The sequence below is a fragment of the Etheostoma cragini genome, chromosome 7 (assembly GCF_013103735.1).
Source record: "Etheostoma cragini isolate CJK2018 chromosome 7, CSU_Ecrag_1.0, whole genome shotgun sequence".
NCBI lineage: Eukaryota > Metazoa > Chordata > Actinopteri > Perciformes > Percidae > Etheostoma > Etheostoma cragini.
In genome coordinates, this window is record NC_048413.1 from 24,179,565 (window position 1) to 24,201,845 (window position 22,281).

Below are 22,281 nucleotides of genomic sequence, written 5' to 3' on the forward strand. Positions count from 1 at the left end.
ATGTATAAAAAAAACAAGACAAGAACTGCCATAGTCAAAATCACTGCATAAGTACATTCATAAATTTAACTGTTCAAAATGTACCTTAAAGGGATATTTGTCAAGTATTTATTACTCTTATCAAGATGGTATAACGCGGACCTGCCGATGCACATCCCCCCCCCCCGTCAGACCAGGTCAGAAAATTCCAGTCTACAGCAGACACGGGCCGGTTACCGGTTTCAAGATATACCGCGGTTTGAAAAAGTCACGGTTTCAAAACCACTAACATTTTCCGTCATACTGTTCCTAAGGTATGAGCTGTTTCTTATGAGTAGTCGAGGTGAGGAACTGCAGTCTAGTATTCCGGATCCCTGCCAGTGTGCAGTGTGTTAAAAATAAAATGCATTGTGTTCAATGGAGAAAAAAAGACAATTTTTTTACCCGGACATTTAAAAAATAATACATTTTAAAACTGTAATTGCAAACTATGATATTTTTCCTGAAGTTTTTCGTACCGTCAGAATCGTATACCGGCCCATGCATAGTCTACAGCCCTCTAGTCCATCTACTAGTCTCCAAGTCAGTAGAACAGAAACTGTGTTACTGTGTTACTTAAAAGTTTTTGGATTTTCAAACAAATCTGCATTACCGCTTTAACTTTGACAGCCCTGGCTTATCCACATAGTTAGAAGACGAGTACTCCCTACTCCAATTTCCTACCTGTTTGACATGACAGAGTGTGCTCTCGGGGCAGTCCGCCTCGGGGACAATCCTCCTCCATCTCTTCAGTAGATGCGGGCTATCCAGCCCTCTGTTCCGGCTTTGTTCATTCTTCCCTTTGAAGCTCCTTCTTCTCCTCGGAGGGAGAGTATCCGGAGGACTTAGGGTGACCCTCATTTTCGGCTCTTGGACCACATCCAGGTTCTGACCAGAAACTCGGATGATTCGGCCTCCGCTGCAGGGGATAGTGGAAGAAAAGAATGGTGGATTCATTATATTCCATGTGACAATTAAAAAACAGAGATAGGATATTCAGTAAGCCTGTCACACGTGGCCGCCGGGACCTCAAAACTTTGCTTCACCACAACCTTTAAATTTAGTATTTACTAAAAATTACAGAAAGCGCTCAAAGAAATTATTTTACGCTGCTGAACTGGTTGACAAGGATTCTTATTATAAGTTATAACACGTTTCCTTTAATTTTAACAAAGGAGGAAAGGAAAACTCAGCATTTAGCTGTAAGACAGGATCATCGCTTACAAATGTTTCTAGATATGAATCAGCATCCTGAGCTACTACACTAAGCTTTCAGCCTCTGAAACGCCTGAGCAAAAGCAAGTTTCACAAGGCTTTCTGGCTAGTCACTAATCTAGACTGCCTAATATCTCTGTTCAAACAGTAAAACTTAAACCTCACCTTTCAAGACCATCTAGACCATAAGCTTAAAATAGAGCTGGGATTGTCTTAAGGGAGCAGTGCCAACACAGCAACAACCAGTGTAACATGCATACATGTTATACTATGGATCGGAAATATGTGAATGCCCTAAAGATTTCTCTTTTGAGACTGATAACCACCTGAGAAAGCTTTTCGACGGAGCAGCCATTGAGATGTTTGGGTTAGGGGTGTAATGATACACCAAGCCCTGTTGGTGTCGCTCTGTGCCACCAAACCGCACGACGATGCCATGTTCTCCTGTTCTGTTGCTGCCTCTGGTCAGACAGCTGATCTGATCCTCCTGGATGCCCAGCCTGAACAGAGGTAGAATTTTTTTTTACATTTTTAACCACTAGTCTAGTCATTTTATACTAAACACAAATCACTCTGCTACACAAAGAGAACGTTTGTTTTTATAACTCTTAAACGTAAACTCATACTCTTTATGCATGGTCAATGAAAGACACTTACACAATACAAGGCACTCCTCCGATTAGGATGCTGACTTCACTCGGGTGTCCAGTCCTCAGTCTCCGGCCTCTGATGGTGAGGGAGGAACCCCCGGCCTTGGGCCCTCTTTGTGGGAGGATGCTGCTTAGTGCAGGATCCTGATGATGGAGAGATGAGTAGAAGAAAGATTTTAAAAAATTAGATGCAATTATGCACAAGAGAAAGAGAGAGAGAAAGAGAGAGGAAAAAGTGTAATCAATAATCCGATTCTGAGCGGTTGATTTATTGAGAAGATAAAAAAGAAACACCGCAGCATTCTGGGAAACACTAGCATGTTGCCTTGGAGCAGATATAAAACAATCCATTTGCGTGTTACTTGGGCCAATTAATTAAGGCTGTTGTCAAACCTACAGTCCTTTGACCTTAATGCAATTAAGGAGACGTGCTGTTACTTTATTGCAGTGCAGTGGTGCACTGACATTTCACACGGCACAATTTCAAGTGAAGTCTAATTAGCAAAAAGCCATGTGGGAGCTGTCTTCCATTAATTACTCAGAGATCTTTTGTCAGAAAGCACTTTCTTTTTCTTGGATAAACAAACACATAATAAACAGCGACATTTGGGGACAATCATTCTAGATGCTTCCTAAAGTTGCAGGTGCATCACATTCTCCAAACGAGGCATTTCAGGATTGGTTTAGAAAAACTCCCAAGGGACTCCCTTCTCATCGAGGTCTTGGTGTGTGCAGTATGTTTTGGTCCTCACCCAAGAGTGATTACTGTGTTCTCATACTGTATATGCTAAACCAAACTCAGAAAGGAAACGTGCAAGGACTCAAAGTAACTGCGGCTTGTGAACTGGGTGTGAAAATCTTCCAGAGATGTCTTTGTTTTTTAAATGCTTGTTTACTTGCTTCAACGAAATGATACAACCCTGGAAGACCGAGGCAGGCTCCCTAAAAGGATGGAACGTGAGTTTCTGTAGCTATTCAGTGGGTCTAAATGAACTTAAATAGGCAAGCCTTTGTTGCAGAGGGAGCTGCGTGAAGTCTGATAATAGTCCTCAAGGGAGGTCACTTGAGTCGGCGTTTGGTTGGGTCTGAAGACTACAAGTTAGAAATCAAAAACAAGAAAATTGTACTGTCAAACAGTCAAACAACTGTAGGACATATTCGTGCTGGGAGGATAAGCTGTGCTCTAATGGAGACAAGCTGCTGCAGTTACACACAATTTGCAATCACAAATTCACAAAGTTACCCGATTTCTCTAAGTAACCAGTTTTTTTCTGTGCGTGTAATATACTGAGTACTAAGGCATTTACCTGGAAGCTGAAGATCTGAGCAGATAGTCCGAGTCCTCCTCCCCTCACTTTGACTGAGGCCTGGCCGCTCTTCTCTCCTCCACTGCTTGTAGTCTCACACACTATCCTACAAGATGAAGACATACAATTGCAAGACATGTAAAACAAAAAAATGCAAAAGCAGTTTGTGTTCAAGTGCGTACCAACAACTTGCCTTGAGGAGACTTCATATCTGCTGTGGATGACACTGCAGGGGACCCCAGCTACTGTGACTGAGTTCTGAATGTCTTCAGCTCTCTGGCCAAGGTTAGAGCCTGAAATAGTCACGACTGTGCCGCCCTCAATGGGACCGGATACCGGGTCCAACTGAAACAAAGGAGGACCAAACGTAAGAAATGTAAACCCTGTCTTATTCTGACATATTGGTTCTGATATACCATGACAGTGATACAGTAAACTCATGGTTCAGTACCATGTATGAAACTGGGATTTTGGTTTTATAAACAGTTTGACTGAATACAAACGGGAGTTTAAAAATTAACTTCTTTGCCACTAACCCATATTTTCAAACCCTCAATTCAAAACATCCAGAAGGGACATAAACAAGACTGTAAAAATAGTCCAGCAGTCAAATCGAGATGATTGCTCAGATCATATTGTATTTGAACGTGTCCTGCTTTTCTCAGACAGTGAATGTTTAACACAAAAGGCCTTACACATACACTTTCATTTTCTCTTCACTTTTCACAATAAACAATTAACAACTTTAAAATTAATGAAATTGAAAAATAAAAATTGAATTGACATTGAACTTTAAGGGATACTTTGTTGATATGAATCCATCTCTGTGTCATCTTTGTGTGGACAGTGTGTTTAGATGAATGGTGTTTGGCCTCCCTCCATGGCGACAATGAGAGCTTGGGGCAGCCGAGGTCGCTCGAGTTCCGCCAGAGACGCAAACCTCTGCGCCGTGCTTCGGGTCTCGGCAGACCTCAACTGCTCTGCCCAGCTGGGAGCTCCATACGCTACGGTCATGGAGGGAACTCAAACACCGGCCATCTGCACACACCGCCATGACACAGAGCTGGATTTAAATAAGCAAGATAAGTTTTTAATTTTTCTACCCCTTTTTCTCATTTTTCCTAATTTCTCTCTCAAAGCAAAGAAAACCTAAGTAATCTAAGAGTTCCTTTTGTTCAAACGAAGAGTAAAGGATTCTTACGAAATGAATGACGGGTGCAGGACAGGTGAGTTTGATCTCCTCTGTGCAGGAGTCCTGGTACACACAGTGAGATTTAGCAGCACCCCCACCACACCAAACACAGCCGTACTTTGGGTCGGCGGTACGACACCGGCTGCAGTCTGACCGCCCCACTGAACAGTTGAACATAGTAACTGAAACAAGGGGGAGAAAGTTACATTATTACACTGTATGTCAAACAGCTAGACAGTATGGGCCCGCTAGTGTATGTATTCCTCACATCTCTCACGCACAAATACTATAACATGGTCTCACATAGAAGATACAACTAGCAAAAACACACACCATACAGATCCTCAGCGCTGTCGATCAGGAAGTTGTTTTTTCTCCTCACGTTGATCATGGCTGGGTATTCCTCCATCAAGGCAGAATAGGCATACTGAAACAAGAACAACAATTAACAGCCTAACCAGCAGAAGCACTTACTTGTGATATGGTATGAGTTGATGGTATGGACATCCATGTGCAAAGCAGCTACGGTATGTGTCAAAATGATCTTGTTACGAGAGCTAATGAAACAGACCATGGATAAACCGATGTACTGTACATGATCAAGAAACAGCAGTTTATTGATTTTTGTCAACCCAGCATGCCATGGGTTTATTGTTGTTGGTTATAGCCTTTCTTGCTGTTGATTTACAGTCATTATGAATGCTACCACCAATCAATTCAGAAACATTTCAATCAGATTGGGATGGAAATTGTGGGGTTGGCTTATGTTCCCAGCAGTGTTGGTGGAGTCAAACCGCCACCAGTACTGAAGACGCAGAATAGCTGAAGTTTTCCTTCAGTCTTTCGATCAATAACAAAGGATCTTTTTTTTTTACCATACCCTAATGTGATTGTTGATTATTTGGTTGGTAATATTTAGTTTAGTTGTGGAGAAATACTTCCAAAGAATTGAAACAAAGTTTTCAGGGGCTTCAGAAAAAAGCTAATTCACTGGCAATGCGCAGGTCGGGTAGGTAAGCTTACTAGAAAATATCACGGGATTCGGCGGGCGGGTCAAAAGTTGACAAAGCAGCGTTCCGAGTAAGTTATTGATAACAAACAAAACCCCTGTGTGTAAGAGTCTACCTTCCACCTAACTGTTTCTCATTATTTCCAGACTTGAAGAGTATAGAACATAACAACACACTGACATAAAACACTATCTTGAGGTGATTTCTGACCTGGTGGGGTTGGCAGGAGATGAAGAAGACTGATGGTTGAGTGGTATCCGGCTCAACAGAGGCATCCACCACCACTGACTGGTTCTCAATGTCCAAAATACACTCGTAGTCTAAATTCCCATCCTAAATGTACACAAACACATACATGCAGGTACACAGACACACATCAGTAGGCGCACAGTACATGCTGCAAAGAGATTTTTGTTTAACTTTCACCGTACCACAGTGTTTGTATTTGTATAATTTCGAATTCAGGGTGGAAAAACAACTACACGTTTTTGCATAATAATGCACTTTTTGTTAAGCCAGTGAAAATCTATCCTACACCACAGAATGCTTTAAAACCCATGTGGTTTAGAGCTTTTAATATGAGCGTGTATGTCTTTATGAACTGAAATACAACTTTTCTTTAAAGAGTATGTTTGGAAAGCTGCTCTTGTACACACTGCTGTTAAAGAGGCTTACTCATTGATGATGAGTCAAGTGAACAAGTCAAAAGATCCCTGAGCCATTTAGCTGAAGATATGTGTTCATTTTCAGAGATCATAATAACCGGCTTTAATGCAGTCTTGCCCGACTTAGTCAAACGGTTGACCCTAGGGAGGGATACATTACCTGAAACAGGTTAAGGTGTTGCCCCACCAGAGTGACCTTCCTCTCCACATTGACGGGAAGAAGAGAAGAATCCTGAACTTTCTCCACACACGGACATTCCTGGCAACACATTATTAACTCTTACAACAAGAAATAGCAATACATAAAAGGAAAAGAAAATGCAGTTATAACCCTAGATCTAGATCCTACTCAAAAGGATCTCTTTGAACAAGTGTTCATTATATATGCACAGACTCTTAGCCTTCCACTAGATGTTTAAATAAATAGCATTAGGGTTAGATGCTACAATTAAGCCTGGCTCATGTGCCAGTTCATACTAAAGACGTTCAGCTTAGGGCTTTGTGCAGGTCACACTCTCACTAAATGCATCTTTGATTTAGACACTATTAAAGGAAAAGCTAATTTTGTATAATAATAAAAAAAACGAACATGTAAGTAGCTATCAAGCGTTTTTTCTAGCCTAGCAGAAAGTCAGAAATGGAAGACTGTGAAAACAAAGGAACTGTAAACTGAACATGGAACTTGAAAAAGAGGCAAAAACTAGGTGACCACAAACACAAAAACACACCACAGCAACGAAACATTAGACAAGTAAAACATAAGGAGGGAGTTGACTTGAAAATGTCATGATCACGCATATCACCTTTCCTTAACTTGAAGAAGAAAACTGCAGCTATCATTGGGTGAGATGAACAGAAAAAGGTATGGAGTGGGTAGACTAGTCATTGAGACCTTAAAGTAAGTGCCTTGAATTTCTTAGTTCCATCCTTGCATCTGAGATTTCATTATCTTTGTGTCAGTCATTTGCCATGTCTTTGTTGAAAGGAGAGCTAATAAAGATAACAGCAGTGTTGTAAAGTTTTGTTTTGGGTATTTGTCATTGTTTGCAATGTTGTAGAATGAAGAACAAATAGTTTTAATGCAGAGTAAAGCTTAAATGTTGGTAGGTTAATTACTAAGTTCTTTTAAAGTCCCCATATCATGCTCATTTTCAGGTTCATACTTGTACTGTGTTTCTACTAGAACATGTTCACATGCTTTAATGTGAGCATTCTTTTGGCCTTTATTGACAGGACAGCTGAAGAAATGAAAGGGGAGAGAGAGGGGGAATTACATGCAGCAAAGGGCCGCAGTTCGCAGTCCAACCTGGGCCAGCTGCATCAAGGAGTAAACCTCTATATATGGACAAACACTCTACTAACTGAGCAATCTGGGCGCCCAAACCTTTACTTTTCTCATACCGCTGTCTGAATGTACCTGTATTCTCCCTCCGTCAGAAACGCTCTGTATAAGCGCCTGTCTCTTAAAGCCCACCTCCAAAAAAAAGCCTTGTCTGCACTGGTCAGTGATTATCTGTCTTCTATATCTGCGCTGTCAGCGTTTCTGTACCGTCATTATAGCCTGTGGAAAGACTGTAATGGCACTAAGCCGAAACCGTACCTATATATAGTATAGTTTTTACTTTACAATCGTACAGAGGTTGTGATGGCTTGTTTAAAAAGACACAGTTCCTGAATACGAGATTTGTAAATTTTTTCTGTGGATTGAGCGTTTTGATACAATAACAGTATTTAATGTATGTAGCACATCAACCTGCTTTATGATAAAATAGACATGGATATCTTACTTTTTGGAAATATAGGACACTTAAAAGTAAGAGTTAAACAGTTTGATGCTTATTCACCTTTTTTTTGTCCAAGAGAAAACAACTCTAATATCTTTCAAGTTAGCTGTTTTCCCCCCTGATTTCAGTCTCTAAGCCAAGCTAAGCTAATAGCCTTCTGACGGTAGCTTTATATTTAACACACATGAATGAGAGTGATGTCTTTCTTCTTCTTTTTATCTAACTTGGCAAAAAAACTCTCAAAATTTTAGTTCCCAAAATGTGTAACTTTTCTAAAAGCTGTAAGTTTGTCATGGTGACTTGAGAAACTGTATGATTTCCTAGACTAGCTGCACACGTGGCATCTGCACTCACCAGAAAATATAGGTCATTTGAAGAATCTGATTGGTAGTTTGCTGCAGGTTCAGAGTTGGGGGCAATAACTGTTTCAGGTGATTGTGTATAGATGAATGGCTTTTTGCCGGTGCCTGCAACAGATAAACCTGTAGCAGACTCCACGTCAGTCTCTTCCTCCGGCTCATTCAACCACGGAGGGGAGTCCTTCTCTTCGGAGCTGCCCAGAGGAATGGACTCCTTTTTGTCACTGATAGCGGGGTCTATTAACAGGGACGCTTCACTGGAGGTGGTCGAGATTACATCAGAGGAAGAGCCCAGCGCTTCACCAGATGGCTCTAAAAATCTCAGGCCAGGGTCTACCTTGCCACTAGTGCTGCTGGGTAACGTAGCACGGGGAATTTTGTCAGTGCTATTCAAGGTTTCAGTCACTTCATCTTCTGAAAACTCTCTCGTAGTGCCAGCATTTCCCTTTGTAGTTCCCTCCAGATTAAGAAGGGACCCGCTTGTGATAGTAACATTGGTGTGTATGGTAGTGGCCTGACTGAAGATCCTGACCAAGGGGGACATTGTGGCCAGGGTAAGGGGGGAGGTTGATTCAGCATTAGAAGTGGTGGGTGGTGTCACTATGGAGGACGTTGAAGGGACAGCTGCTGTGGTGGGGGTATGTGTCTCTGTGGGTGGTGGCTGTGATGTTGTTGTTGTTGTAGCAGCCCATACAGTAGGAGGTAAAGGGGCCAAATTTCTAGTGGGAGGTGGAATGGTGGGTGTTGGCGGTTTGAACTTGACGATGGAGTAGCACAAGTGAACAAGCAAGGAAAGGAGAGGACAAGGAAAAAAAAAGCAGGGGGAAGACAAAATTAGGATAAAATAGACTTATGAGTAAAGAAAACGATTCATGGTAAAAACTGTACTAAAAAAGACAAACAGAAAACCAACAAAAAAATACATCAAACAGTATGATGCATGCTAAGCAAAACAAACCAAGTGTGTTTCAATTACATTCAAGACAGTGGTTTCCCTAAAGACACAGTATACACCGATGATGTAAATGGGGTGGACAAAATATTATGAAAATACCTCTCAATGTAATGCAACTATGCAATACTACTAAACAGCAACACAGCCGGCAGTTGATGCATACAGTTGGATCAACACCTCTCTCAAACGTTTCTCATTACATAGCATTTATTTTCACTTAATGTGGACTCACATTTTGGTTGTAGATGGTGACTCCTTGGCTGCAGGTGTGTTTGTGTGTGCAGACATGCTGGTGGATACACCAGTTACACCCCCAGCGACTGCTAACACACCCTTGGCATCTAGCGGAGCCCACATCAGGGGTACAGACAAAAAACAATCGTGATGAAATTTAGTGACGATAAAAAGGCAACTTTCCCCAAACAACATATAGCACATGTTTAGGAACCTGAAATATGTCAAAACAACTATGCATGGCTTTAGTTAAAGTATGCACACAACCTTACCAGTCTCAGTCACACATCTTATTTGCAAATAGGCATTCTTTCAGATGTCACAAGCTGAAAACGCCATAGTAGACACACAGTGTATTCTGCTAGATTAGATTTGATAATAGGTGTTGAGTGACGACATGTATGTGCGTATTACTCACGGCCTGCGACCAGAGAGCTGCTGGACCAAGCTGCAGTTGTAGAAGGTGAATTCTGTCTCAGCTACCGTTACGTTTGTAAAACGCAGCGACAGGGTCACCATCACAAACTCTGCATCAGAACAAACCGGTTACCCTTAATATGTTAGCTTCAAATTATCTGACCGACTTTTTGTCGTTCTTATAAGTATCATAGTGCTGCTTTGGCAATTTTGTTATTTTCACATTTCTGACTTGTGTTTGAGCTAGTTTGTAGGTTATGTAAATACTGAAAAAAGTTGTCCCCTTGGGTAAAATTGCTGAACAAATACAAAAAGAAATACTTACCATCTCCATGTCTAATGGGGGGCAGACTGCTGGCATCAGGGGTGGAGCATATGACACCAGTGTTGGTGAGTGATGCAGGAGCTTCTGTGTCCTGGAAAAAGCAAGAGTAGGCTTCTCCTTTGCTTAAGCTTGGGAGGCCCTCTACTGACACGGTAATCTGAGGTAGAAAAATAGAATGGGAAAGGGACATCAAGAGATGAAAGATATCAAATGGAAAAAGACAAAGTGAGCTTAAACCGGTAGTTGTTAATGCAATGTAAAACATGTTTGTCTACCGACTTTTGTAGAACTAAAACTAATGGGTGAGATGGAGATGTGAATATAGTCTACAATTGGGAGCCCCCCTGCATTACATCAGTTTTCTCCCCACGGCTGATGTTGTAGAGGCTGAGGTGCTGGATACTGAGGCACTGCTGCATCTGGTTGAAACTCCACAGCCACTGGCCCTGCACAGACCCTCTCTGGCACTCCAAGCGCTGGCCACACCTGAAATAACACACAATAGTAAGAGGGTCAAGGAAAGAGAAAGCAGACAGGGATGCATGACAGCATTTGCAGTAGCCCCACCGTTAGATGTACACTGACTCACCGTCCCTCCAGGACACACCAGCCACAGTATGGGTCTTTGGCAGACAAACACGATTGACAGTCCAGGTGGTCCCCACATTCTGCCACTGGACGCTTCTCTACCTGAAAATGATGATACATGAGGACTCAAAGACAAACTTATGAAGTCATGAATTAGGCAAATATAAAGCCTTGTGGTTAGCAATTAAAAGAAATGAGTCCTTCATTAAAGCATTAAAGCAATTACATTTTGAACTTGCATCAGAGTTCCTTGGAAATAATTTGATTGCCAACCACAGTGTTACAGACTCTCATACTGATTAAGTATTGCTTTATTATTACTGCCAAAGTCTGCCAAATCCTGAAGAAAAGTTGTTTCAAAACTATTCTTCACTTGCTACGTGTAGCTCCCTTGATTTTTGTTTGGTTTTTACGGTTTGCTAAAACATGATTGATAAAATAAAAATATTAATAATTGCTTTCATGCTATCCAGCGTTACCTAGCTTGACTGAAAAAACATTCTAGCTATTCTTAGTTATACATGTTGACTAGCTAACGTTAACATTTGTTCTCCTGACCCTTCAATCTCAAGTATGCCATATTGTACTTGCCCTAAGCTAGCCAGATAGTTAACCTAGTAAGCTTATTTGAGATTCAAATCAAGTCTTTTTTCAACTACTAATGACATTGTGACACCTTTTTCAGTGTGTGAGCTTGACCTGCAACTTAGCGCTCTTGCGGCGTTATAGTCTAATCATGCTAGTTATTTACCATTGGCTATGTTAGGTTCAAATGTATCTTGATTTTAAGGAAAAAAAACTTTAAAAAAAACTCCGTGCCCTCTCACTGGCTTTACCCAGAGCATTCAACTCCTACATTTACAAAAATATACAGTAAGTTTTTTTCTCTCTGTCATTTGGTAATGAATGAGTTTGTAGGTTTCCCGGTAGTACATATTGTACCTCTTTATGTTGGTCCAGTTAGCATTATTAAGCCAGAGAAACAGTGGTCCATTGGCTTTGCCCACATTCATAAACACAATATGTCTAACTCCAAGAAACTGAATGTCAATCTGATCATGACACTATCAGTAGCTTTATGACGATTGCATTGCTTATAATGCAATGATAATTTTGACTTGGCTACAGCTCTACATTCAGATTTAGGGTTGTTCAGTGGTCTAGAATTGAGACAAGCCATTCAATGTATAGACTAGCACTTTCCCATATCCATTCATCAGCATCTATGGCTACCCACACAGACACTCTGTAGGGAGTGTGCCAACACAATGAAGGCCACTCTCTCTGATCAATACCATTGTTGTCGGCCCTAACACCTCCTGCTGACTGTTGTACCCATCGTAGTGGGGTTATTGACCTCTGACCTCAACAGCCAGCTGGCTTTTCCGTTTTCTCTTATGTTTGCCTCTTTTTCTTTTAAACAATTTTTCTATGAGAGAGACACAGCTTGAGGAAACATTAAAGCCTGACAAAACTGACAAACGATTAATTGTCTGACAATGAATGACAGGCCATGTTTAGTCTTGTGTGTGGAGACATCTGGGTGAATGGTTGAATGAGCAGATGCACCAAAAAGAGTAGCCTACACCTGTTTGTACATCTGTTGAGTAAAGATGTGAAAGCTTACTTGCTAACATAAGCTGGTGGACTCCATATGGTGTATTCCTTTAAACAGAAAATTACATTTACCACCACTAAGTTGCCAAAACAGCAATACTACATATTTTTACTTACGGTAGTCTTGGTCATGATGTAGATGTGTGCTCCATTCTGGTCCAATAAAAGGTCACTGTTAATGGGTGAGTTGGGCTGGATTGTCTTGCTTGCATACACCTCCACATGGCCATCTTGGCCCAGATATACCTGAAGAAGTGCAACAGAAAAACTTCAGAAATTGTGGTATGATTTGATATTATAGATTACTAGCTAGTGAATTGGTATATTCCTATAAGAGCTGTCAAAAAATAAAATAATGCAGGACAAATGTCTTCTTCAGTTTACAACTCAAACTCTAATCAAATCACACGTGGAGGATTGCAGCAGAAGTGGCCATAAATGTGATTACGGCAGAGTCAAATCGAATATGAAGCACAGGAAGACACCTCTGGCTTAAGTGATTCCCAGGCCTTCAAACTCTCATGTTACCTCATGCTAATGAGATTAGTAGAGGTTCTTCTATGGCTCTTTCCAGAAGGCTCTCACTTGATCATTGCGAACAGAATGGAGAATCAGTTGTACCATTAAGAGAATGCACTCAACACATAATGGCATGGAAAGTAGCGCTGTAATGCTTGGTGGCTTAGAAACATGAATGGAGTTTGTCACATATATGGGGAGAATTTGATGCTGTATTGAAGCTGCAAGTTGGGAGATGGGGGATTAAGCTATGTGGGCAAACCAGAAAATATTGGTGAATCAACATTCAAACGCAGCGATTTACATTATGTCCTACATGCCTACTCTAACCATGCCTAACCTTAGTTTAACATTTTTGGACATATGCTTAGGGCTATTCACCTTCTTAAAGACACTTAGATTATAAAATCAATCCCACTCAATAATTGACACCTTAAAGCTTGTTTGATGAATCAATAGGAAAACCAAAGTCTCAAAAAGATAAGTCTCTGCTGGTTGACGGGCATCATCACGGTGATCACAAGATAGAATTGGTTCTAGATGGAAACCTAAGATTTGCATAGGTCTTGCAAAATGGCATTGACCGTGATTGGTTAAATTTAGGATAACTCGTCGGGCAAAAAATCTTGCCAGTTATCACAAATCTAGGGTTACTATGTAGAAACAACCAAGAAATAGTCCAGCACCTAACCCCCACAACTTTTCATTTTTACACTTTGGTTTAACATGGTATTACACAAACAAATTAATTATTAATTGTTAATTAGGAAGCTTAAATTGTGTCGTAAGAGGATTCATTTTGCAAAGAAACTCTTGCACACTGCCTAACACACACACACACACACACACACACACACACACACAGTCCTGTCTCTGGATGCTGTGGAATTTTTCCTGCTGCGATTCGATAATCCTGTTACAATAGCTTACTTCACATGGCTACATGGAGTGCTGCTCTGATCTGCTACCTAAAAGCACTATGTCTGACTCTATGTCTCCCGCGCTCTCACACAGACAGACAGACAGACAGACAGACAGACGCACAGACACACAGACGGCAAAACAGCACTGTTACATAATAACTAACTCCTCACATACCCCACAGCAGCGTTTTATTAACTCTACATTAGATCTACGCAGATGTTTTTAAAGTTGTGATAGAGAGCAGTTTTGGACAATACTGTACAAAGCGGTAGTCAGACAAACAAGGCAAGGCAAAAAAAAATTATCACACCCTTAAAACATTAGCTCAAAAATGCACCACGTTTAAGTCTCCATTCTGCGCTCTAGCGAAGAAATGTCTTAGGCATGGGATCATGGTGGTATGCTAGTCTGTGTATGTTGGAAAACTGTCAGCGTTGGAATGAAAGGAATCTTCCGGATTGTAGTTGCGATATATAGTCCCATAAGTAGATGGGAGTTGGCGCAAACTTTCAAAAACAATCCGTGACAATAGTTGGAAATGTTTTATGTAGTGTGAGGTGTGACTGCTTAGCTGAAAAATGACACATAGACATCATTGGAAGAATTTAGGCAGGAAAATTAACAAGGGCAGGGCAGTATGGATCACAAAATGTAGTAAGCTATAGGAGTGTGAATGGAAAATTATCCCTGTGATGTGTCCAGGGCGTCTCTCTGCTTCCCACCCAGTGCATGCTGGGGCAGGCCTAACGGCCTAAAGAAACTGGCAAAAAAAATCTAAGTATGACATGGGATATTCTACCTTGTGCAGATTTCCTTTGGAGTCACCGAGGAAGGCGATGCTGTGTCCCTCTCTGACACTGACAGCCACAGCAGTGAGACGGGCAGCCGAGGTGTGCCACACGGCTTTAGACGCCAGCGGTGCTCTGCTTGCCATCGGACTGGGGGTGTGGTCGGAGCCGCAGGGATAGGCCTTAAGGGTATTCTACACATGACAGAAAGTTTTGAGTTGTTTATTTATTTTATGTATTTATCTGAATTGAATGCATCCGGATTATATTTATTTTACACCAACATGTTCACGTCTTTTCAGTTAGTCTTCCATTTTCTCCTAGTATTGCCCCGGAGACTTTGAATCCTCTTAATTCCCCGTAAGCGGATTGCACTATAGATTCAAGTAGATTTATCCAGACACAGCCAACTCGCTCTTTTGGTTTTGTTAAACAACCACTCTAAATCCTGCTTTCTGGTTAGTCTCTCAACTCTGGCTCCACATAATTGGCTCTAAAGGAGGAAGTTGATTGGGACATCTTATATTTAGTCTAAGCAGAGTTTGTTTTATATATAAAAGAAATGAGATTGCTTATCGTTGTTGTAGGGGAAACTCTGATCTAATACAACCTATCTTCATTCAATCATCTAGAGGCCTCTAGCATATTTAATTCTCTCTCCCTGTTGCTTTGTATGCTATTCTTTCTATTCCTATATTTATATTCCACCCCCTTTCTCTGTGTCTCTGTCCTCTTATGTCAGTTGATTAAAAAAACTCCTATCCTTCCTTGTCAGACATCATTAAGCAGCAGCACAGCTGATTCAGGGTTAGCTTGGTTTATTGATCTCTAATGATCCCATTAAATGGCTCTGAGGGCTGGCAGGACCTGAGCGGCTACAGGGCAGCAGAGGGGGGTCACTGGAGGGCTGCAGCTGGGCAAAGCTACTCCTGGGAGCTTTCAACGAGGGCCTCATTACAATGCCTTCATTCTTTCTGTTACTAAGCTTTATCTCGGCAATCCAGTCATCCCTTGTTACTGTGCTGTACTTTCTGCTTTGTCTTTTCGTGACCACTGAAACTAATAATTGAGTCAATATACTTAAGTACATTAAGACAGCAGGGAACAATTCATCCTGATGTATGGCTGTATTGTCTGTACTATACGGCCAGCATCCATGCTGTAACAAGCATTCAAAGTAGCATGCAATTCTGCTCATGGGAAACCATGAGAAACTGTAGTTTGATGAGCATGTTATTGACAAAATCAATGTTATAAAGCCCACTGCTCCAAAGTGTTGGATCTTCTTCCATGAAAAATAACAAAAAGCAAAAAGCACTGCATCCTTACCAGGGGCAGGTTGGCACAGCTGGACTTGACCTCGTACTCTATGTAGGCCACCTCTCCTCTTCCCTCCACCCGGCCGTCCTGGGTGTAGCAGAGGTCACGGGTGGAGTCAATGTGTTTGTCGAGCTCATCCAGCGGGTAAACGCACAGAGCTGAGGCATCCAAGGGATTGTTTGTAGAGCCGGTGCGGGTGGAGAAGACTCCCAGCAGATCCTCGCCTTCCCGGCCCACACCTTGTCCCACCTGTTGCAACAAAGGCGTGGGAAAAAGACATGAAACTTAAAACACAGACAGGATGAGTGTAATCTTGATGTAGACCCCGTTTCTGCACTTGAAATTAACACACTCTGATGACCAAGAAATTCAACCATATTTTGAATTGCTGCTCCCTCCAAAGTATTTTTGAAGGACTGATAAAGTAAATAACAAATTGTATTTATGGGTGCCTTTTTCAACACTCAAGGACACCTCACATGTACAAAGAATAACAGATAAACACAGATGAAAGCAAAGAATAAGCGGAAATACTCATGTTAATAACATTTTGGGAGAAAGTACCTGGGCAGCTTGGAGCAGGTTGTAAGTCCTTGATGGAGAGGAAGGGGATCGGCAGACAAGAGGAACTTCCACATAGGAATAGTAGGAGGTGTCGTCTAAGCACACTCTGGCAGCATAGGTCCTGTACTCCCTCGATGCCGACTTGATGTCACGGCGGTAAAACAAGAAGTACACATAAGTGCGCCGTGTGAATGCCATCACAAAGTGGTGGTCGTATTCCGACAGACGCCCAGCCACGGCCAGCTTCGCAGTCTCCTCGTAGGAAAAGACGGGTTCTGATGAAAGGTGGCGGGTGGAGATGGGTGGGTGGCTGGCAGTGTAGCCCCGACCCACATACATGACTGTCCTTTCCCCGCCACGAAGCCCAACCACCAGCCCTACCGTTGACACAGACGGGTCATTGGCTGCCACGTACTGTGTATCCACGGGCCTCTCGGTGGAGAAGAGAACCTTCTTAATGGATGTCAGTCTGCGTTTCTGGCAGGTGCCCTGGTGGATGCTGCCACAGGTGATCAACTCCAACGCCTTTGGATCAACCAGAAGTAATTTGTTGTGATTACTGGTTCTTCTGGCTTGGGGGCAGTTAAACTCGGTGACTGGGGGAAGGCAGTCTTTGCTGTCGCTCACGGGACCGGTCGTCTCCTCTTGCTCCAGCCGGAGTCCATCGGCTCCGTCCAGCTGGAAGAGGTGGTCCCTGGCCCCCACGTACACCGTTCCAACAAAGGGGTCTGGGTGGAGAACCAGGTGCTGGAATTCAGTGTCATTACGGGAAAAACAAGGGTACGGGCGACCATGGGCTGTGGCAAAGATGATGAGGATGAGGAGTAAGAGCAGGGTGGAGTCCAGCGCCTTCCCATGTAGCATGGCAAATATTCTGAGGAAATAAACAGAGCAGGGATAGAAGCCTGCACGATCAGATGTTTGAGGTTAAAAGTCAACATTCAATGAGGCTGCTTCCATATAGAGAGTAAAGTGCAAGTTTAAGAGTTTTAGAGAGCTTAGAGTTTAGGCTGGGAGAAATGTTAAAATGTGGTGAGAATTGAAATTACCATGAACACACACGCAGACATGCACCCTCTGAAACGCTGTCTTTTATTGCCTGACTCTGTGAGCATTTCACTGTGGATTGAGCATTTTAAAACTTTTACAGTAATTATATAGTAGCTGGACCTGCTTTATAATTTAAATTCACATGGAAAACACTTTTTTTAAAGAATGGGACCTTTAAGTCAAATTTTCAAGGTTCAATATACACTATTGGGAATAACATTGCATCGTGCATGTTCTTTATTAAACTGAAGACTTCCTTCGCCTTATCACCTGGACTCATATCCCATTCCTTTCCTCTCTGCCTTTGAATGTTTGTAACACGGAGAATTACTGTATAAAAGAGGAGCAAGAGCGAGACAAAGAGAGGGACATTACTCAGAGTTGGACGGAAGCAATATTCAGGATGAGTGTAACATTACCCATCAAAATGCTACGTCAACATCTATAATACAATTAGTGTGCTTGACTTTACCACTATGTAGAGTGTGTTAATCGGAATCAAAACACTGGCCGCCAGAGTATCCCTTTACAGCTGGAGCATTCAAAACAACAACTCTCATTTCCCATTTCCACAGCCATCATTCAACACCTTTAAGGAGAGTGGTTTAAGAGCCTTCGCATTAGCAAGAAAAACCCTTTAATTATTGAACGGTTTCTTTTGGCTTTTTGTTGACCTCATTGAGAAGGGTCACTCAGGAATAAATAAATAAATAAATAAATAACTCCTGTACTAGGGCTTCTCAATTCTGAAAAAAAAAAGAAAAGAAAAAAAAATCACGATCACGGTTATTTTGGTCTCTATTGAAATCACAATCATTTAACACGATTGCTTATTGATTTTGGAAAGATGTTGCAATTGTTAAACTTAAAAAACAGTGGAAAAGTAAAAAAAAAAACACAACCTTGCAAAAACCTAGAAGTGAAAAATTTCCTTTAATAATTTTTCAATTGGAAACAAAAAATCCAGAAAACCAAACCTAATGTGCAAAATAACCATTTTAGGTTATTATTCTGTTTTTGTTATCATAAGGAGTAAAAATAGTAATTGCGTTCGTAATCGTAACATTTTCATTATTTGCACATCCCTATCATTCACACCTCAGTGTATGGAGCAAGCTTTAAACAGGGGATGTGTAAGAGCTCAATATTCTCTAACACTATGCATAAGGACGGGGGAAGAAAATGTTTAGAGAAAGCTACCGTATGTCTATATCCAACTGTAATATTAAGAAAAAAAGTGCAATATTGTGCATCATTACCTTGCAGTGTGAATGGATTGCTAAGACATTTGACATGCAGTGCCATCTCACCTAACTGTCAACCCCCTGAGGCTACAATCAGGACAAAGACGAGGAGTGTTGAAAGGGAGGAAACCGGCGATCTGTGAATGTGTGTGTGTGTGGATGCGTTTGTGTATTTGTGTGTGTGTACATAACCAGAGGCCATAGAGGAGCAGGTGCATGTGTCTGGTAAGTGGGCGAGTGTGTCTCAGACCTCCTATTTACTTATTCATTAGAAGAATAAGAAGTATAGTAAGTAATAACCTCCGAGCCCACTGTCAGAGGATTTGAGTCGGGTATGTGCAAATGTTAAGAGGAGTGGCCATTACACTTTGTTAAACAGGGATTGAAAATGTGTAGTTGTTCAAATAAATATATATATACACACACACACACACACACACACACACACACACACACACACACACACACACACACACACACACACTCTCTAATGGTGTGGCTCTATTGTCAGTTGCAACCTCGGTGATTCCTTAAATCGTATGCACTGCCATCAACCTAAACTTTTTAATTTGTCCAACGCCACAAAATACCTGCAGATCTGATAACATTCCTACCAGCCTCAGCTGTACTGTGTGGTTAAGGCTGCTTTTAGCATGGGTCAGTAACATGCCAACATTTCTTTCATTTTGATCATGTTTCTTTCATTTTGAGCATGTCAAACTGGCCACACTGTTATGCCTCTTTTACAACAATGACCAAGGTTGGACCCGAGGTACTAACCCTTCTCTTGTCAATTCAAACCAAGCCCGTAAACACGGGTTGATCCCTGGTCATGACAATTTAAATTCGACCTGGGTCAAAACCCGGAAGGGATGTTACCTCATATGCTGGAAATGGGCGTTGTGTTTACACGCCATTACCTATTCAGTGACTGGCCCGACTCCCGTCCAGCTGGACACTACCAGAACTACTGTTTTGCACTTAAATGTACTTCCAAAACTCATTGTACAGTTGGCTGCAGACATGAATGTGTATTGGGCAAGCGAGAGAAAGCCAGCGGGACTGTGAATGAGAGAAATAAAGCATTATTTTGACTGTTTTCTGATTGTTTTATAGAGGTTAAGCTCCAAAGTGTAGTTTTTGTGCTGTGGTGACTTGTGACAATTGCGTAACGTCTGTGCGCCCTCATTTCTAAAGAAAAAATGTTAGCAGCCCTGGTCGAGTGTAATTCTCAATTAAATTGACCCACGTCGACCTGCGTCCGACCCACCTCTAATCCCTGGGTCGCGAAGCTAAGTCGGGTTAACCCTTTCCAAAGCAAAGTCAATCCTAGTTTAACCCTTGTTGAGCTCTTGGTATGAATGGGGTACTAGTCTTATCTATCACAGATGTTAAAGCAACACCCTGTATCACCAATGGGGCCACAATCTGTAATGGAAAGTGTAAAAAATTTAGCAAAATGCACAGTAAAGAAGAGTCATAACTCAGCTAACAGATGCAAAAATGTCAGTTATACAACAATAACTATCTGAAGTTTAGTACCATTAGCTAGCATTATGCTGTGTTCCAGGCAAACCGTAACTCTTATTTGCACAACCTTCTACCCGTGAAAGTGCCCTGGAACGGCAGTCAAACCCATACCTTACTACTTATGAACTCGTACAATATAGTTGTACTCCCAGTTACAGTTTTGACGTCACACACACATAAACAACAATGACAACCCCTGTTGATGCTGTACAAACACTGTGAGAAATAGCCTAAATAGGCACCGTAAAGTAATTCCGCACATTGTAATCAAAACAATTCACATACTACTACAGACCATGTTTAACTGAAGCTCAAAGTATGCTGCCAACTACAATTCACTAGTATCAGCTAGCGGTAGCCAAAGTCAGAGTTTGGTAGCCGTTAGCTAACGCTAACGCTAGCTAGAAGGGTTTGTGGTGGCTTTGCCTGGAACACTACCAAGTCGTGAGTGTTGACTTGAAGTCGTAACTTACGGGCTAAAAACTGTGTCTGCAAAGCAGCATTAGACTGCATGAGGTACTGGAAATACTAAACCAAGTAAGGCTGTAACAACACTCATTTCTAAGAGAAAGTTATTGTAAGAGAACTACTGCTTCTTTCAAAAGTCCTGCTTTAAGATGGCTAAACTCATTGTGCTAGAACAGTGTTTTGGCACATAGTGAGGTCATCAAGCCACTGACATCATGGAATGAGATAATGTTATACTTACTATAGCACCTCTACTTTACTTCAGGGATTTCAGTAAATTACAATAAAAAACAATTAGTGTGTTGAGTACCTAGATATTCACTGTAATAGAGAGCCTGGGAACAATTCTAGACAAATTCTCACTGCTATGTTTAGTAGGCGTCCTCACCTGCTCTTTGACCGGCTAACTACATATTTATAGCATGTGGCGACCCCATCGCCATGGGAACTTCCTCTTACCAAACAGCAATGATGGCATCCTACGAGCTACAATGAGATCAGACTTGATGACTGTGGAGTGTGACAAAGTGGAGGCAAAGGGGATGAACAGAGGCCCGAGAAATACAGCTGTGGTTGATGTTAAAGACGAGAGGCGAGAAATTTATTTTCGAAATCCGAGACACATTAAGGCAATGGAACATTTTCACTTAATTTATCCACTAAATGAGTGCTCTTAAACTTAGATAGCTCTTTTTATAATGAGCCATTTAATTGTGAGTGAGTCTTGAAGGAAATTTGTGGATTTTAGAGGCAGCTTTTAGGCCATTCAAGCTTCAGTATCCATCAATCATTCTTATAAGAGAGCTTTTTAGAGTCTAATCGTTAATCGCTACATCTTGCTTTTGTCAAATTTGCTCTTCTACTTTTACCCCTGTGGGGGAGTGTTTTGATAGCAATACAAATACCACCCTTTGGAGAAGCAGAGGGGCGGTTTCACTCATGCTGTTAAACAACAATCTCCAGAGTTCATCAGTTGTGTCTGGTATGCAGCATGTTCGCAATGGGGCACAGTCCAACAACCTATAAATAACCTCTGGTAGAACATTAGACTGTCAACCAAATTGAGGAGGGGAGCTGATGGTCAGAAGGCAAATATGGAGCAAATGTTCACATGCAAGCAAACATAAGCAAATATATTTGAGGTATTTGCTCAGAATTGTTGTCCTGTTGGCATTTGAAACAGGAGCTTTACTACAATTCTCCACCAGAAGAATCAATTCATTTTTGGTGGGGACAACAGGGTGACCATTCCATCAACAGTAGTGGAATAGTTGATATAATATGTACAGTATGTGTGCAAAAAGACCTTAATACATTTCTCAGAATGTGGCTTCTTCAGTGAACTTTTGCCCTGACCATTCCTCTCAGTCTTGCTTTCTCTCTCTGTCCATGTTTATTAATCACTGAGAGAGTCTGCTGTGCAAGTTCATTTCTAAAGCTCCTAATGAGCCTTGACAGCCCACTGAACGCCTAACACCCCATAAAATATGTGGGGTCAGCAGCAGAGGGACAGTGGGGGACATTGGGCCCGGAGCCAC

The 22,281-nt window shown here is 41.7% G+C and overlaps 1 protein-coding gene across 2 annotated transcripts in view; it reads right to left on the minus strand.

Moving 5' to 3' along the window:
- The window catches only part of LOC117947227 (plexin-B1-like), a 60,402-nt gene that overhangs the window by 13,641 nt on the left and 24,480 nt on the right, over nucleotides 1-22,281 (minus strand). For both annotated transcript variants that reach the window (XM_034875901.1, XM_034875902.1), the window contains 19 exons: nucleotides 16,452-17,325; nucleotides 15,897-16,136; nucleotides 14,579-14,761; nucleotides 12,454-12,582; nucleotides 10,721-10,821; nucleotides 10,485-10,617; nucleotides 10,132-10,288; nucleotides 9,808-9,916; nucleotides 9,388-9,496; nucleotides 8,196-8,957; nucleotides 6,218-6,316; nucleotides 5,603-5,725; nucleotides 4,716-4,809; nucleotides 4,392-4,564; nucleotides 3,384-3,535; nucleotides 3,191-3,296; nucleotides 1,891-2,027; nucleotides 1,560-1,733; nucleotides 703-937 (listed from right to left, as the gene is read on the minus strand). In XM_034875901.1, coding sequence (XP_034731792.1) covers nucleotides 703-937; nucleotides 1,560-1,733; nucleotides 1,891-2,027; nucleotides 3,191-3,296; nucleotides 3,384-3,535; nucleotides 4,392-4,564; nucleotides 4,716-4,809; nucleotides 5,603-5,725; nucleotides 6,218-6,316; nucleotides 8,196-8,957; nucleotides 9,388-9,496; nucleotides 9,808-9,916; nucleotides 10,132-10,288; nucleotides 10,485-10,617; nucleotides 10,721-10,821; nucleotides 12,454-12,582; nucleotides 14,579-14,761; nucleotides 15,897-16,136; nucleotides 16,452-17,315 — 4,080 coding nt within the window. In that variant the 5' untranslated portion in view covers nucleotides 17,316-17,325. The remainder of the gene's footprint in view (nucleotides 1-702; nucleotides 938-1,559; nucleotides 1,734-1,890; nucleotides 2,028-3,190; nucleotides 3,297-3,383; nucleotides 3,536-4,391; nucleotides 4,565-4,715; nucleotides 4,810-5,602; nucleotides 5,726-6,217; nucleotides 6,317-8,195; nucleotides 8,958-9,387; nucleotides 9,497-9,807; nucleotides 9,917-10,131; nucleotides 10,289-10,484; nucleotides 10,618-10,720; nucleotides 10,822-12,453; nucleotides 12,583-14,578; nucleotides 14,762-15,896; nucleotides 16,137-16,451; nucleotides 17,326-22,281) is intronic.